Source organism: Suncus etruscus, chromosome 6, assembly GCF_024139225.1.
Source record: "Suncus etruscus isolate mSunEtr1 chromosome 6, mSunEtr1.pri.cur, whole genome shotgun sequence".
Taxonomy (NCBI): domain Eukaryota; kingdom Metazoa; phylum Chordata; class Mammalia; order Eulipotyphla; family Soricidae; genus Suncus; species Suncus etruscus.
The window spans coordinates 122,692,669-122,711,041 of record NC_064853.1 but is presented as its reverse complement, the minus strand read 5'-3'; the positions used below and the strand labels follow the sequence as shown (position 1 = coordinate 122,711,041).

General features: G+C 48.9%; 1 protein-coding gene across 1 annotated transcript in view; it reads right to left on the bottom strand.

The window, feature by feature from the left end:
• SLIT3 (slit guidance ligand 3) overlaps window positions 1-18,373 on the bottom strand; it is a 527,919-nt gene that overhangs the window by 58,094 nt on the left and 451,452 nt on the right. Inside the window, exons 7-10 of the mRNA XM_049774569.1 lie at window positions 16,686-16,757; window positions 11,067-11,230; window positions 4,932-5,073; window positions 58-129 (exon numbers count right to left, since the gene is read on the bottom strand). Of these exons, the coding sequence (XP_049630526.1) occupies window positions 58-129; window positions 4,932-5,073; window positions 11,067-11,230; window positions 16,686-16,757 (450 nt within the window). The remainder of the gene's footprint in view (window positions 1-57; window positions 130-4,931; window positions 5,074-11,066; window positions 11,231-16,685; window positions 16,758-18,373) is intronic.

The window sequence follows — 18,373 nt, the reverse complement described above, 5'->3', positions numbered from 1 at the left end:
ACTTCCACCCCAACCTGCAAATATTTGGGCTTCCATTTCTTCAAGGGGGACACTCACATGCGCTTCAGCTTCTTGTACTGGGTGAAGGCTCCTGCAGGGATGGATTTGATGGAATTCTGCTCCAGGCGTCTGTAAAGCAAAGTGGGGTCCATTAGCCATCCACTTTGCATAGTGGTCTCTGAGGGTTTAAGGATTGTGTGGCCTCCATGACCAGAGGAGATGGAGCCACCACGGTGTCCAAGTTCATGTTCTGGGTGTGATGTGCCTAGCCCAGGACTCAGCTACTTAGGGAAATTGGGAGAAGGTGACTTCTCAAGAATGTATGAGTCTAACATTTCATGGGCTGTCGGTGTGGACAGCTCCCTACCTCAGGAAAAGCTGTGGAGAGAAGTCTGCTGCTGAGCAAATCAGAGGCTAGGAAAAGAAGGAGCTCTGCTATTTTATTTATTTTGGCTACACTCACAATGCTCAGGGGCCACTCCTGGCTCTGCACTCAGGAATCACTCCTGGCAGTGCAAGGGTGACTATATGGGATGCCAGGGGTCAAACTGGAACTTTATCCACTGTACTATCTTTCTGGTCCTAGGAGATTTAATGTTAAACAGGAGCTAAAACATTCATAGCATGCTGTGTGTTCATATAGCAGATCATGTAGATAGAAACTGTGAGAAAGTAGTAGTAGTATTACTAGTCTCTCTCTCTTTCTCTCCTTCTCTCTCTCTCTCTCCCCCCACCCATAGCTATATTAATTAACTTGCTTGTGAGAGTCCTTTCCACAATGCATGTGAATATTAATACTACCCATGGTTCACTCTAAGTGTTTTTTAACTCATCAATTAAACCTTAATGGAGTTAGAATAGAAGACTTTCAGCAAAAACAAAAAATAATTGAAAGAAATGATGGGGCAGGTGGGGAGTGGGCCATAATTCTTGCCTGGGTGCCATGCACCCACTCCAGTTAAAAGGGCACAGGTAGAAGCAAATGATGGTCACTTCATTTCTAGGTTTTTCCAGAATAGAGAAAGAGGAAAAAGGAAGCAAAGCCAGCTCCCAGCATGACAATGCATTTGCCTATCACATCTGGGAGGGTCCAGGATCTCTTTGGGGGCTTCTGCTGGACATTGGGTCTAGGCCCTGTCCTGGACCTTCCTGAGGGGTGACCTTGCCTACACAGAGGCTGGGGAGAGACAGAACATGGTGTGTGGATGTGAGCACTTCCATCCTTCATTCTTTCATTTTTCAAATGACTTCCTGTCACCCAGAACAGGTGTGGCAGGGACAGGCCTGGGTGGGAATTGGGGCTCTGTTACAGGTGATGGATGGTGTGTGTGACCCAGGCTGAGGACTCAGCACAGCGCCCACATCCATCTGCCTTCCTCCAAGGGACCTATCTTTTCATCACCTCCTCACCTGGCACTGGTACTCCCTAAAAAGCTCCTCTGAGAAGACATAGAAAAGGCTTGTGAGTATGGGGAGGGAAAGGAGGAGGGCAGAAGAATCAGGTGGGAGGCCAAGGCGAGTGGGTACGCATTTCTGGCCAGGATGATTCCATTCATCTCCAAGACTAATCGCTGCTGCAGAACAAGGGAGACAGACTTATTAATTTGTGCTGTATGTGCTTATCTTCATTGGGGGCAGTAGAGTATTTGTTACCGGAACCACTAATGGAGCAGTTTGCCAGCAATTTTCCCATCGCAAACAACATCTCGACTGCTAATGTGGAACAGTTTGTCAGGCCTACCTATAACACAGACAAATCACTCTCTGGGCCAGAGGCTGGGCTGAGAGGAGCCGGTCAGATCCTTCTCGGCTGCCTGATGGAGTCAGCAGGTGGGACTGCCAAGACGTGAAGAGAAAGGAGGTGCAGGTTGAGGGCACTGCTGGGCATGCATCCATCCAGGCTGGATGCCCTGGGCCTGACTGACTGTAGGTGAAGCCCAGAAGCAGTTCCCAGACACTATGGGAGTGGTGGTGTAACAGCGTGCCTCCCGCCACCAGCCACTCTGCCTAAGATGTTTCAAGGACATTCTTCCTTGCAGCAGTGATTTCTCAGAGCTTAGTGACTGAGGCGCTTCAGGAATCCCAGATCTACTTGCCATTTTGGCAGTACAGTGGTGGCCAAGTGATGTCTCAAGGGTGGTGTGCATGTGTGGCAGTAGGGCAATTTGTGCAAGACAAGTTTGCTGAAGCAAAGTTTGGGGGCCTTGCAACAGGCCTGTGTTAGAGGTTCTCCAACACATACATGCCTAGGTAATCCCACTTGTGAGGGATTAGGGGATCAAGGAGCAGTACTGATAAACTGATATGATAGAGACCACCCAAGATGGATCCCTGCAGGGATGCTTTGTTGTTAACCCAACAGTGGGGAGAGCTCTGCTAAGGGCAACCTAGCCAGAAGAGTTACCTTTGAGACCTGATTCTATGAGGCTCTTGGGGATGAGAAGCATAAAACCACCCCAAGTCCCCTCCGAAAGGACCAATGCTCCATCCAAAGTAACCTTTCCAGTCCTAGAGGTCCCGCTGGCTCTCTCAAGGCCATAGAAAACATAAGTGTGTATGTGGGGGTAGGGGTGCCAGCCTCTGCTGCTCCTCTAGACCCCTTGGAGACCCTCTGAGAAGATGCAGGAGCTGAGAAAGAAACACTGAAGGTGACTATATAAAAGGAGTAAGCTGAGAGCATAGAAGTAGTTTGCAACCTTAGGGCCAAGGGTCTGGGTATAAGTCTATCTGCCCCAGTATACACCCTGTGCTTGCCTTATGCTTGGGGCTAATGCTGTCTCTGCAGCTCTTGTCTGTCATGCTGGGGATGGGTTCTGGCTGACCCACCCACTGGCCAAGGGAAGGCTCAGTCTATGGCACCCTGGAACTGATCTGTGTGTGGAGGTGCACCTTTGACAACTGTGGAAGGGTGGGAAGAGAAGGGGGTGAGGAGGCGAGGTGCCTGAGGGGTCCAGGGCAAGAGATCTCTGTAAGGTTTGTGGGGAAAAAAATCAAGCAATCCCCATCCCCACCACAAGGTCTGGTTAGACCTGAAGACATCAGATATCAGCTCATATCATAAATCAGGAGGACTAACTGCAGGGGAATAGCAGGATGTCGGCCCCTACCCTGAGTAATAAGGATGGCTGTAAAACCCACCTGACCTTCTTGTAGGGGATATGGGAACTTTTTTTTTTGGTTTTTGGGCCACACCCTGTGAGGCTCAGGGGTTACTCCTGGCTATGTGCTCAGAAGTAGCTCCTGGCTTCTTGGGGGACCATATGGGACGCCGGGGGATCGAACCGCGGTCCGTCCTAGGTTAGCGCAGGCAAGGCAGGCACCTTACCTCCAGCGCCACCGCCCGGCCCCGGGATATGGGAACTTTTTAAGGATGTATCAGTACATGCATCTTCCTGCACTCTTTCCCGCCAGATGTGAGCTATCGACTTCTACTCTGGGCTATGGGTAGGCACAACTCTGGCAGTCTCTGTGGAGACCCTTCCTGGGAATGCCTCCCCCCCCCAATATGGACCTCAGTTGGCCAAACATGTCTGTCTCATCTATCTTATCACCGTTTTCTTTGTCCCACCCCCTCCCCCACCATCTCACCACCTTTTAATCTCCCCCAGGCTGCTGCCCTGACCCATGGAATGTAAAATCCGAACATAGTTCAGGTGTTGACTGAGGCTGCCTGCAAGTACAATGCTGCCCTAACATGCCAGGCTCAGAGGATGTTTGGGTGAATCTCTGAGGGATGAACAAGCCCTCAGTCACTGTTAAAATGCACTGGAGACATGAGGGGAGGAGAAGGAAAAGGGCTGTCATTGAGGGATTCTAGCAAGGTTCTCAGCAAGAAAGTTCTGACAGGAGAGAGAGGAGGAAGGAGAGAAAGAAAGAAAGAGATGAGAGGCTGAAGAGAGAAGTGAAAGGAAAACAGAAGAAAGAAAGAGAATGCGTCATGGTAGATGGACCCTTCTTGAGTCTAGAGTGAGACCCAGGCCAGAGTGAACCAGAGATACACAAATACACACAAAGCCTTTCCTCCTGACCTAAAATGCTAGCCCAAAAGACGAGACTTGCTTTCAATGACGGAGGGCACCGCTTCAGGCTTCCTAATCTCCCCTGTATCACCAGCACTGTCTCTCCATGTGGCTTTTCACTTACTGCCCACAAGGACCCATTGACTCAGCCTACAATCACCACATTATTAGGGAGGCAAGGAGGAAAACAAAGATGAAAGAGAGCCATTCTTTCTTGCTCAGAGACAGACTCTGAATGGCAGAGCTGGCTTGTAACCACAGTCTGAAGCCTGGGCAGGGATTGGCCAGACAGAACACACATTAGGTGTCGTGAGCCCAGAGTTTCTTGGTTGTCCCTCCTTCATATTGCCTAAGGACAAAGGTCCCCAAATACAAGTGAACAAGGTAGCCCAATAAAACTTTTTTTTTTTTGGGTTTTTGGGCCATACCCAGCGTTGCTCAGGGGTTATTCCTGGCTGTCTGCTCAGAAATAGCTCCTGGCAGGCACGGGGGACCATATGGGACACCGGGATTCGAACCAACCACCTTTGGTCCTGGATCGGCTGCTTGCAAGGCAAACGCCACTGTGCTATCTCTCCGGGCCCAGCCCAATAAAACTTTATTTACAAAAGGAGGTGGTCTGTACTCTTGGCCCTTTATCCAATAGAGCTTTATTTATAAAATGAGGTTGTCTGTGCACTTGACCTCCAAACCAATAAAGATTTATTCACAAAATAAATTCATCTGTGCATTTTGTCCCTTGCTCTTCTCTACCGTTCATGCTCTTGATGACTAAGCTGCCAATTTGGGTTTGGGGAGAGTCTAGGAGGACATGAGAGGTCCTGAGTACTGCTAACTATTGCCCCCCCACTGTTTGCTTAATGGGGGTGTGTGGGCAGAGTCAGAGAGAGGTCAACATTTCTGAGCACTTACATTTCCACGATGCCCTCCGGGAGGTTGGCTGGGATCTCTGTCAGGCCCTTCCCTCGACAGTCCACGATGTTATTACTGCAGGTACAGGCCGAAGGACAGGAAATGGAATTGGCATTGCAGGTGGGTGGCTCCGAGTGGGGGCCTGGGAAGGAGCCAAAATACAAAGGTCAGTGGTTAAGTCAGGACTCAGGAGACATCTGCAAAGAGGAATGATTTGGGCCTGAGTCTGCTCCCTGGAGAAGCAGAGCTGGAAGGTGAGGCCATCAGAAGGCAGAATCTAAGATCTACTTAGGTCCTCAATAGGATCCTGAGGCAGCCACGTGGAATATCTACACCCTGCATTCTGCTTTCTGCAGGCTGGTAAGGGCTTGATTGCTGCCTAAGGCTTAAATAGGGACATTTGTCCAGCCAGAAAGGCAATCTCTTGACCCAAGCTTCTCTCCTCTCTCTTTCTCTCTCTCTCTCTCTTTCTCTCTCTCTCTTTCTCTCTCTCTCTCTCTCTCTCTCTCTCTCTCTCTCTCTCGTACACACACACACACACACACACACACACACACACACACTTGAACAAACTGTCTAACACAAAGCACAAAGTTTCCATGTCACATCAGTGGCTCCAATGGAGACCAAAAAAATGCCAGATGACACAATAAGTACACACATCCTCTCATGCTCTCTGACAGTCAAGTGAGACTGGCTTACTCCCAAATGGGGGAACCATTTTCGAGAAAATGGAATCCCCAAAAGGCAGCCTGGAGGGGTCTGAGCTAAAGAAGGAGAGGGTGACCTTTGGGGTCTCTCAGCATGACCCTTTCATCTGTATGTCCCTGGACCTCAGTTTCCCCTTTAGGTACAGTGGGAGCGGGAGTAACGCCACTCACTTTCTAGCATAGTTGTGGACAGAGAAATGAACGCATAAAGAATATTTAGAGCAGGTCCCATTCTTATTGGACCTACTATTCCCTAGAAATTTACCTCCTTTAAGCAAACAGATGTACTCCCCAATGACACCAGAGGGAATACTGACCGCCCAGTTGTTCAAGTGCCTCTGGAAGGTGGCATCATCCACTTTGGGGAGTCATGATTTGAAGAAGGGGAGATACATAGATGCAGGTTCTGTCACTGTTACAGGAAGTGGTTCAGTTACATTTAGTGGGGTCAATTGCCACACACACACACACACACACACACACACACACACACACCCCAGCTCCAATGCATCTTTGGGCTCAGTGGGGGAGAATCCAGCACACATTTCCAAGGGCCATTTCTCTGTGGGGTGTGGTGGGCAGTGCTTAGGGGTTATTCTCACCCTGTGCTACTAGATTGGGATCTGCTACATACAAGAACACCTCACCCCCTAGACTTGGGCTATGGCCTGGAGGTAGCTCCCTTTTGGGTCTCAGGTGGGCAGCTCTGCTCTAGGTCTACAGAAGCAGCTGGAACTCTCTGTGCAAGTTGCCCTCTCCCTTCTCTTTCCAGGAGGGAAGCTGGAAGGAGTGACTGGGCTTTAGAAGTCAGGGTTTTTGAAATGCAGATGCTGCTCCCCAAAGGACACTCCACACCTGCCCAGAATATCAAAGGCAGGTGCTTGATCCAGCTGGGGAGGGCCCCTGATGCCCTGGGTACCTTCCAGAGTCCAGACACAGCTACCCTGCAGAGGTCATAGGGTCACCATTGTTCTCTTTCCAGGAGTGGGTTGGGGTGTGTGGGAGAGAAGGTTGAGAGCCCTTTACTCTTCCATGCAGACAAAAATTCCATCTGAACCCATCAGGAGGGCACTGTGCCTGACTTGCAGTGGGGATGGGTGCTCCATGGCTTCACCTGCACCAGGCTTCAAAGGATAATGCCAAGGCACAAAGGTATGTGAGAAAGGCCAGGCCCTCCTTCACCAGGTCACTATCAGTACCTTTTCTGTTCTGGAGAGCAACATTCTTTATGCTCAACTGGATGTCAACCTCCTGCTGAAGCAAAGCCCATGGGAGAGTTGGGCTTGGTTTCCTCTAGCACCCTCACCTGGAGGATACCCCTGTGGCTGAGAGGGAGAACCTCCCTCCTCTGCTTCTTATTTGCTCCCTCTTCTGGACAGGCCACATCTGGCTGGTCTGTGACTGTTTCTCTTCACTAGAACAGTAGCTGATATTGTGTTGCCCACAAAACTGGACTCCACCAAAGCTCCTGGGGTACCAGAGGAGAGCAGTGCTGGGGCCCTGAAGTCACACATGGAACCTGAATGTTGCCACATTAGAGCAGACAGATGGGGGGGGGGGGGCAGGGCAGTGTCCTGGCACTGAATAATTCTAAATTCAAAAAATAACACCACAATGTGATTTAAAGTAGCCAGTCCAGTCTTCAAAGCATAAAGGCCAGATGTCTTGCCTGGATGTAGAACCCCAGGTTAATAAGACTCTGACTGTCTGAGGCCCAGTCTAGAGAAAGCTGAATACCCTCTGGGAGAGGAACAAGAATGTAGAGGTGGGCCACCAAAAGTTCCAATTCCCCCTTTCCACACCATGGCAGTGGACTCTGTCTACATAGAAAGGCCAAAGCTGGATGTTTTGAGAGAAAACCACTAAGAGGACAGGAGACCCTCACTCTCTGGGGGTCAATGGCATCTCCACTTGAGAAGTTCCCGTTGGTCCATAGGAGAATTTCACCTTTATTCTCTGCCTGTTCCCCCTTTCTCTCTCCATAATCTCCAAGTATAACTTAGTTCACTCCATTTCTTACTGAGACTCTTTTCTGTGAGGGTAACAGGGTAGATTGGGGTATGGGTCAGGGCTGATGCCTCCTTCTGCCAAAAGCAAACCCTCTCTACGCCCCTAGGAGGCCACAGCTTGACAACCCACTTTATCATGAAACTCTTCAGTAGTGCAGTGTCTATGCTTAGAGCTCTGCACAGGTGTGACATGCTCCCATACCAGGGGGAGGGAAGAGCACACCCACTTGGGATACAGGGTATGTGTCCCCCCCATAGGGAGTTGGGCTACCTCTCCTAGGGAGATAGTGTGATTCCCCTATAAGAAGATGGTGTGAACCCCCAAACAAAACAAACAAAATTCAGAAACAAACATAGGGATAGGGAGTAAGTGTGGGTTCAGTCATCTGTCCCAGAGACCCAGGATGGCCCAGTGCACTTCCCACCATCTCTTTCACAGTCTCACCAGCTGGGCTGGAAGTCACTCAGAACCTGTGGTATGGAGGTGGGGAGGAAAAGGAAGCAGGTGGTGCTTGGGGAGTAGGCTCTGTCCTGAAGTGGGCGGAGTTCCTGTCTGTATGCTACAGAACTCTCCCCAGTGGGGTGCCCAGAGTCAAAAGCTCTTCTGGTCCTGGGAGCTGGTGGGAATAAATTAACTCCAGTATTTAAATGAAGCATCTCCATTGGCCTCTGACCTTTCAAAAGCCAACAACAGCCTGCAAAGCTGAGCCCCCACCCCCCAGCAATTATGATGAGAATATAAATGAACATGATTTAAATACCAGAGGCATGATAATTTTGAGAATGGCTAAATAAACCTAATCATCTAATTCCTGCAATATCCAATTATGGTGTTTTAATTAAAAGCTCTTAAGGGGATGGGCAGCTAGCCACAGCTTACCTTAATTGTCTTTATACTTGCTAACCAGGCCCCAATTTTATTTTTGAAAAAAAAATAAAAGGAGAGGGGGACAAGTTTCTTGTTTCCAGGGAGATTTCACCCCAGGCCTATTTCAGTTTTCGTAATGAGGTGGTATCTGCTGGGACTCATTCATCTGAACTCTGTCTCTTCTAGGCACTGTGTGGCATGAGAGAGAGGACAGCAGACTCTCACTCATGAAGGACAAGTAGAGGTGTGTGTGTGTGTGTGTGTGTGTGTGTGTGTGTGTGTGTGTGTGACATGGGACAGTCATGTGCAAACAGCCCTTTCCATGACCTCTGGCTGCATATGGGGACACATTTTCCTGCCATCACTGCTCACCATCTCATGCATTCTCCCTCCACCAATCAATAGAGACACAGCCTTTCAAGAGGGTTCTGTCTCCTGCACCCCAGAAATCCAGTAATTCTGGGGGCAGGTCATTGGCCATAGAGGTTCCAATCTCCATTTCCCCCAGATTGTATCTGACATTGGTTTCTCCTGAAAGCAAAGCCTCAACACTCACGCATATGCACGTGTGCACACCACACATGCTCCCTTTGTACTCTTGAGTACCCGGGTTAGTATCTAAAAGGGGGTTCCTTAAAGAAAAAAAAAGGGGGTTCCTTGCTCTCATTCCTGGGGTGGGCGGGGTGCAACTTAACTGCTCATTGACCTTGAGGGGTCAGTGGGCTAAAAATCACACCTCCCAAAGACTCTTGGCAGGGCTGTGCAAGGAGCAGCTCCAGGGATTGGCTCAGTCACTAGGGACAGAAGACATGGTTAGGACCTGCTGCACCACACTGGGAAACCTGTCTGCCGAATGCAACCTTGGGCCATTGGCTTCTACAGGATGGTAGAGGATGAGTTCCTTTGGGTTGCCCCAAGGGAGCGAGCCTGGCACTCTTCTGATTGGCTAGGGATGGTGGGAGCAGGCCAAGTGCTCTCCTGATTGGCTGGGGCTGTGAGAGCAGGTCGAGTGCTCTCCTGATTGGCCAGGGGTGGGAAGGAGTAGGCCAGGCGTCTCCTGATTGGCTGGGGGTAGGCATTGGTGGCAGCAGGCCTGGCTGTAAGGATGGCATCTCTAATTAGGTTTCCTCTCTCCCTGCGGTGGTCGACTTCTTCCCTCTATAATTATTTCTTTCACGGGCACTTATGCCGATATTGTACCCTTTGCTTGATAATTACTGTAATTACAGTCACTATATTTTGAGTTTGGTGCCTGTGTGATCAACGGTTTTATCATACGTATTTGATGGGAAGCAATTTCTAAGTGGGCGGTGAGTGGAAATGATCGAGGAACTGCTCTGGCCTTATAAAAATGTTTTTTTTTTTTTTTTTTTTTTTTTTTTTGCGGGAGTGGGTGGGTGGGAATAATTTATGCAATGGGCTATACTGACAGGAGGAAGCAGCAGAATGTGAGGCAGCGCTGAGTGCAAGGAAGCGTCTGATGCTTCGCAGTGCAGGACTGGGCTGCTCTGTAGACCCCCCCCCCCAAAAAAAAACCCTCATATCCCTTTGCTATTGAAAGGGGCACTAGGTATGAATGATGGGGAAAGTAGCCCCCAGCATGGAGCCCCCTGTCTTTCCTCCTTGCACAGCAACTCTGAGATCAAAGAGAACCCCATTCTAGAACTGTGCATTCCTTATTTCCCTTGTGGATTCATACAGGTTACTTTTGGTGAGACCTCTGACCCCACCAAAGAGGTATGAGGAATGTAGTTCTCGAAGTGTCTCCTGAGAACTTTCTCTTCCTCCCTTCTATTCAGGTAAAATCCCGAGAGTTTGTTCTACTTTTTTTTGCCAACAGAAGAGGAGGAAAGAGCCCCTTGGGTGCAGAGGAGGCGAGAACAAATATGAGCAAGCCAGTTTGAAGCCCCAGAGGCTGGCCCTTCCTATAGCACATTCTCTTGCACCCATAGCCACCTCAAGTCCCTGGGTGCCCAGGCAGTCGGTCCCCCCCCCACAACACCCAAGCCCCAGGAAGCAGCAATTCATGCTCTGTCTCCACATCAGTCGTGCACAGATCAAATCTAGCATCAGTGCAGCTCATTCTGTGTGTCCACTATACTCAAATAATTGACTATATAATTTGCACTGGAGCCCCCCAAGTGCTTTTGATGCATTATTTCTGTCATTATTTCCCCATTATCTTCTTTGCTCTGCAGACTTGGGGGTAGCTTCCTCCAGAAGTCACATACTAAGTAAGGAGCAGATCTGGGATTTTCAGACTTGCAGGTTGTCCCCGCAAGCCATTATTATCTGGATTTCCCTGAGCAACAAGCCAGGTACTAAGCACATGCTTATTAGCAAATTAGCAAAGGCTGAAGAAAAGGGAAGTGACTGCTTCAAGGGTCAGAAACCTGTGCCAGTCAGTGGTCCCTGAGTTTCTGGTGCATTCTGTCCCCACTCCAGGCTTCCCCTGTGTGTTAAGTGACAAAAGATCTACTGTAGCCTTAGAGGCTCTACACTCAGGGGACTGCTAGAGATTGGGGGGGGTACTACGGGGTGGCCTCACCTGGGCATACGTACTCCTTTTTCTGCACATCCGCTACGCTGAAGCCCCGCAGATGCACGGGGGCCATGCAGAGCGTGAACTGGCCAATGGCCCGCCGCTGCCGCAGCCAATCCGAAAGCCATGCTAGGTGACAGTCGCATAGGAGGTTGTTGGAGTGAAGGCGCCTGGGGAGAGAAGGTGTAGAGGGGAGACACAGTCACAGTGTGAAGTGTGTGTGGGAGGGGGTGGGGTGGCAGCATAATAATGGGGACATGCTTCCCTCTGCCCTGTTGGGAGATCCCAGATCCTGAAACCCCACGAGTGACAACTTCACATGTATTCACCATCCCTTCCTCCCCTCGATCCAGCAAATCCCTTCACCCTGGTGGTGTTCAGGGAAATCTCCTGGTTGGTTCAGGATGGCAGGATCCTATGGGATGCAAGGGATGAAACCAAGTTTGGCCTTGTGTAAGGCATGTGCCTTTATCCCTGTGCTTTCTGTCTGGCTTTTGGGTGATTCTATTCCAAGAGGAAAGGGAAGACCCAGTGATTCCACAAAGACCACTTAGTGCCCTGGATAGAGGGGGCTGGTGGTGTTGGAGTGGGCCAACACTACAGAAAGGTTGGTGGTAATAAGGGGACTCTGTTTTTATACTGAGGAGCTGCAGCTTGAGTGGAGACACCATCAACTGAGCTGAGGGAGAGGCAAGGAGTGAGGGAGGGTGATGCTTCTCATGTGCAGACTATTAGGACATCCAGAAGTATTTGGCTTTCTTTAGGGAAGTCTTGTCAACCGCCTCACCACAGGCCTGTGAGGATCAATGCCCCAACTGAACCTCGTCAGCTTCAATCTGGGGTAAGAGATCAATGGCAGCAAACTGGAGGCTTAGGTGAGTCAACTACTTACTGAGCTGAGTAATGTCTGGGAGACTCACCACTTCAGACTTCCCTTGGGAAGGCAGCTCTGAAGGCTGCCTCTGTGTGTGTGTGTGTGTGTGTGTGTGTGTGTGTGTGTGTGTGACATCGGGCAGCATTCAGGGGCTCCTCCTGGCTCTGTGCTCAGAAATTGCTCCTGGCAGGCTCGGGGGACCATATGCGATGCTGGGATTCAAACCACCATCTTTCAGTATGCAAGGCAAATGCCCTGCATCCATGCTATCTCTCTGGCCCCCAAGAGCTGCCTCTTGCTGGTCCCTGATGTACTATCAGACACTGGGAGACTCTTTTATGGGACATTGTGAGGCAAACAGGTGCTGAAACCACATGAATGCTCTCTTGTCACCAACCAGGCTGCTAGTTGGCTTGAATGTCTCTTTGGACGTGGCTCACCCAAGGTGCCATGCAGATAGAGCTGGCAAGGACCCACCACGGTACTCTTTATGGCATGTTCTGGAGAGTAGATTATTTCACTCTCATCCACAACATTGACATTTGCTTTTTTTGGCCATACCTGGTAGTGCTCAGGACATTCTCCTGGCTCTGTGCTCAGGGATCACAGATAGGCTAGGAGGACTGGGTATCAAACCCAGGTCAACCATGTGCAAGGCAAGCACCCTACTTTCTTTATTATCTCTGTAGTCCCTAACAATGACATTTTAGAGAAAAAAGATGCTGGGATCATCAGGCCAAGTCCGGGCCTGGCAAGACTATCTCCAGCACTTACGTATGAAGAGGGAAGAGGAGGCCCCAAGGCCTGTCAGTGACTCACCATCTGGAAGGTGAGGGGGCCGAGTGTCAATCTGGCCATGCCAGCAGTTTTTATGTTTTTATATTACCATCTGTAAAATGGGAGCATTTCATGGTGCCTTATTCTGAGGATCTGTAGGGTTTTTAAGGCATGAGGCTCAACAGTAGGGGAAACATTAGTTCTCATCACCAATGCAGTGACGATGAGGACATTCAGACCAGTCCTGCTTTCAGTAATTCCAGTGCTGTTGCTGCCAGCTGGTTCTCACTGCTTACTCACAACACCAAGGTGGGTACAGACCCCTTCTGGGAGTTTGGCCATCTTTGGTGAGCAGAAAACCCAGTCATAGGGGGATCTGAGGTACAGAATAGAAGGTGAATGGAGGAAAGCTCCTATGCATAAGCATAGCCTGTTAGCCAGAAAAGCCAAATTGCATTTCCACCCAATCATTTTAGAGGGTCAGCATTAGTTTCCTGCAAAATGTGGTTTTCTTGATTCAACAGAAAGGCTTTTCTTTAGAAATCCTTTTTAATACTTCCTCTCTCTCCCCTCTCCCCTGCTCCCTAGCCCTTCTCCACCACCAGTCCCACCCCCTCCCAACTTTAATTACAGCAAAGGGGGGTTAGTCAGCCCAGTCTCTGGGGAGTTCCATACAGAGCCATCTCGGAAATTAAACTAAAGAGAAAATGGCAGTGGGCAGGGAGTGAAGAGAGCAGATGAGATGGACTGATTGACCCATTGCAGTTGGCCAAACCGGTGGTCCAGAACAGGAAAGGAGGAGCAAAGCAATGAGGCCAGCATCATACTCTCACTCCTCTCCCTCCACCACAAAGCCCCCCCCCCCCCGTTCTAGATGCAGTAGCATCTCCTGTTAACTAACCGCCCCCCCACCCCATGGCTCTGCCCGTCTGCTCCCAGCTAGGGCTAAAGAAGGGGGAGGAGTCACAATCCTGAAAAATTTCTGGAGGGCAGGATCATTTCTCTCCTCCCCACTGGGGAAGGCAAGCCCACTACCCTGAAATTCACTGTTTTTTTGTTTTTGTTTTGGTTTCAGGTCACACTCGGTGGTGCTCAGGGGATACTCCTGGCTTTGCTCTTAAGAAATGGCAGGCTCAGGGACAAAATTGGGATGCTGAGGATGGAAATTGTTTTGGCTATTTGCAAGGAAAATGTCCTACCCATTGGATTATCATTCTGGTCCCTAAATTCACTTTTAAATCCATAGGTCATGTCTATCTAATGCTGCTGCTGTAGGACTATGAGCAAGTCTGTACAGACTATGGTCTCTCTCTCTCTCTCTCTCTCTCTCTTTCTCTCTCTCCTCTCTCTGTCTCTCTCTCTCTCTTCTCTCTTTCTATCTCTCTGGTTACACCCAACAGTGCTCAGGACTTACTCCTGACTCTACTATACTCAGGGGTCACTCTTGGTGCACTTAGGGACCACATGTGGTGCCAGTGATCTAACCTAGGTGGCTTTTTAAGGGTAAGGATGGAAAAGAACCAACTTCCTGGGCTGAAGCACACAGCCATGTGAAGGGGCTAAGAAAGAGGGGACACAGGAGATTCCCTCCTCTCCCCTGCTAAGTGTATTTTATGCCACTGTGAACAAATTGACTCCACAGTGAGTGGCTGGGCCAAGGAAAGGCTGTATGTAGACTTGGCTGCATGGGTCTAACTCCCATTCTGTGCTCTGAGCAGTCCCCCAGTTTCTGCCTACATAGCTTCTCTGCTCCTTGGTCTGTATTCCCCTTTGATAAGGGGACTTCTGGCTAGTTCCATGCTTCCTTCCAGCCCTGGACATCCTCAGGAAGCCTCATGCTACCCTGCATCTTGGAAGAGGCAGCCAAGGCCACTTTCTCAATTTCCTGGGGTGCTACACTGTTGGTCCAGGTCTATCAATTTGGGATTTCCTGGTCCCTATGGATTCCATGTGTAATCATGGTGCTCATTTACACTGGTTTCTTAGGATTATTTTTTTTAAATTTTGATTAATAGTGTGATGATATAATAAAAAGAAAACACTCAGTGCCTTTGACTGTCTCCTACATGCCAGACATTTCCTACTTCACATCTTTTTTGGGGGCTCAACACCATTCCTGCTTACACAGTAAGTGATAGAGGTGGGACTAATAAGGGACCAGCAAGAAGCCTAGTCCTTTGCCTAGACTCTAAGAATCTGCAGCTGCTCTTGGGGGCAGGTTCCTTGCTGTTGCTGGGATGTCAACACCACCTACACTCTGTGACCACCAGAATGAGGTCCTGAGAATGCCTAGTGGTCCAGAAACTGCCCTGCAGGCCTGAAGACAGGAGTTTGATCCAGACAATATTCCCCAGGTAAATGTGACCCTTAGCACTGTAATGCATAATGGACTCATGCACAATGTAGCCAACCGTGAGTGTCACATGCAGAACTGTATGACACAATGAAGGCCACATAAATCACAACCCTGTGTCAGCCCTTGGTGAGCTGTGTGTGTGTGTGTGAGCATGCTACAGCAAGTATGTGGTGGCACAGTCTTACACAGACAAATGCATGAGCATCACAACCAAGTGTGTGGGTCCCCTTGATCCTGTCCCAACAGTCACAGCAACAACCACAAAAGGGAAGGAAAGGGGAATGAAACTTTCTGGAAAGGCCACAGGATCTACTATGATGTATCTACTGAATGATTCAAGAATTTCAAGCTGAAATTGAGGGATAACACTTGGTCCAAAGGATATGAGAACTGTGCTTGGTACAGGTGTTCTGTGGGAGAGGCATTTTCTGAGTTCTCTCCTTCCCTGAGCCCCAAAGGCCAGAATTTATCTGGAATAACCAAGATCATGAGCCAAGTTACAGAATTCCAGGTTAGAACCTCATCTGGGGAGTATGTGAACAATGAGTGGATTGAGGATGTGGACAAGAACTGTGGTGGATACTCTAAAGGGAATTAATGGCTGCTGATACTTTCTGGGCATTCTGCTCCTGGCTGATACCTCTGTGTACTTTTCAGAAAAAGGGAGGACATATTTCTTTTTCTGCAATGGCACCCCCTAAACCCTCCAACAGAAACAGCCTAGCTCCACAGCTTAACCTTATCAAACTTTTAAGTCACCAAATTTGTTTTATATCTATAAATCCTATTCTTTGTGGCTGAAATATTTTATAATAGTATCCCAAGAAATCTGATGGGAAAGTTACATAGACATCTACAGGGCTCAAGTGAGCCTAAACAGTAATGATAGGATCACCTAACTCCACTCATAGCCCAGTAAAGCCTTATACATTGACTATATTAACACTATAGAGATATAGAACCAATAATTTCAAATTGGTCTGTCTGATATAAGTTTATATAATCCCATTTGCCTTTGTGTTATAACAAACAATACATAATAAATTTGTGTCTCCAAGAGGCAATCTAAGATGGTGGGTGGGAGACTGGGAACACTGGTTGAAAGGAAGATCTTACTGGTGGTGGGATTGGTGTGTGAATATGACTGTATTATGAACAACTTGGTAAACAAAATTAGAAAAAAATTTGGTGGAAGGATGGCAGATAGGGGAGAGGTGTGTAGACAGGGAGGAATGAGAGAAGCCTTTGCCCCTGGGAGGGTGTCCCAGAGCAGGACACAGTCCTAATCAGAAGTAATGATGCAGAACAGTAGCTAAGGAGAATGTACCTCATCAACCCCTGTCCTGTGTATCCTGTGATAACATCAATTCTTTCCCTTGGAAAACACAAAGGATTCCTATGTCTGGGCCCAGAGAGACTAGGCTAGCTGCTGGGCAATGGTGTTTCAGGACCATGGACAGCACCAAAGGGGTCCTTGGTTTTTCCCATCCATTAGTTAACAGCAGAAGGCAGCAACACTGGGTTGGAGAAACTGGATGTCAAATTATGACAGGGCCCATCTCAGGTGCTATTTTGGGGGTAGTGAAAGGTGGGTGTGGGCAGAGAGGCCAGTACTCACAGTGTCCGGATCTTCGGCATATGGTTGAAGCTGGTGACCAGGATGCGGCTGATGTTGTTGTTGTTGAGGGTGCTGTGGAGACAGGAAAAGGGCTGGGGTCAATGAGGAAGCAGAAAGGGAGAGTGGGTGATGAAAGACAAGTACATGGATCTTTAGAGGGCAGGAGGAGCCCTGCTACACCATTGCTGCCCTTACCCTTTCTCTCCCAACCAAACTGAGGGCCAGCAATCCGGCTCCCTGAAATTTTATTGTGTACTTTGTTACCACTGGAGTCCAGGAATAACCTGGTTGTTTACAATTAGGATATACCTTATACAAACATCTTATCTGGGTTTTGGGCCACGGGCAAATATTCATAGCTTCATTCCCACTTCATTCAAATGAGTGCTTGAAATCACTCATAAACAGTCTCGTCCCCTAATAAACTTACTACTATTGACCATCAGTCAGTTGTCTATCTCCCTCTCATTCTTTGTATCTCTGAGCACCAGGTACCCTGTACCACTGGACAATGCAGTTACAGTAACTCTGATCCTTGCCACTGCCCTAGCTATAAACATTTTATCACCCTCTGCTTAGAGAGAACAAGCTGGAAGGCTAGATACTACTGCCCTTGAGTACAGATAAAAAGGCTGAGCTCAAGATCCCAGGATCAAGAGTGGAAAAGCTTTGGAGATGGATTTGAAGCCAGACTTTTGCCAGACTCCTTGCTATGCATGGCCCTTGCACATGTACTGCTTACATCCAAAGGCCTGTACAGATTTTTTTAAATCTGTGGGTGTTTGTTGTGCCTTGAAGCTAAGTAAGCCTGTGGGCAGGGACATTCTTTCTCATTCTCATGCATTCCAATGCCACATACTAGAGTTTCCAACAGTGTCCTATGGGCACTGACGCCACTTTGCCCTTGGACCAAGAAGAGGAAAGAAAAGTGAGCTCCATTCATGGACCAAACTGAATGGAGACTTGCCAAAGAACTGAATGAGACAGGGGCCAAGCATGGCCCTGTGTTAGACCTGCCCTTCTAGAGAGAGTTAGGGGTGACAGTTAAGTGTGTGAGAAAATGTGGAGAAGGGGAGCAAACTTGGACTCCTGCCACCCACCCCACACAGATTGTATCCTAGACAGCAAGTGTTGGGCACATGAACCTCGAGGGCCACCTGTTTCTGCTCTGCTTTACCCAGCTGTACCGGCCTGGCAGCTCTTTCCCATGCTATGGCCCCACCAGTCCTTGCTATGTAAGTGTCTTCATGTGCCTTTCAGCTCTTAATAAATGCCCTTTCCTCTTATGATGCCCTCTAGATTTCAAAAACATTCTTTTCCTCATGTGGAACAGCAGATTCCCAATGGAGTCACTCATGCTCACACTGAGCCTTGCTAGGCAAATGATTAACATCTCACTTGCGAGAGTACTAGTAGCAAGGAAGAAGGTAGATGGACCCTAGGTTCAGTCAATAGAGGTGAACACCTCACTCACCATGGGGCAGAGTCACCTTGCCTGGCCCTTCCTGCTACCTCAATCTCAAACCCTAAGCTACAGAAGGAGCTTTGTCCAGCACACAGCTGGCCCCCATCCCTGCTTCAGGTCTTTCTTCAGCCAACAGCAGGTCCTGGTGATGCCCTCATGCTATCCATGCCCTAGCTGTCCATGTCTGAGCGTCATGTGTGGAGCCTATAAGGCCTTTGTGCAC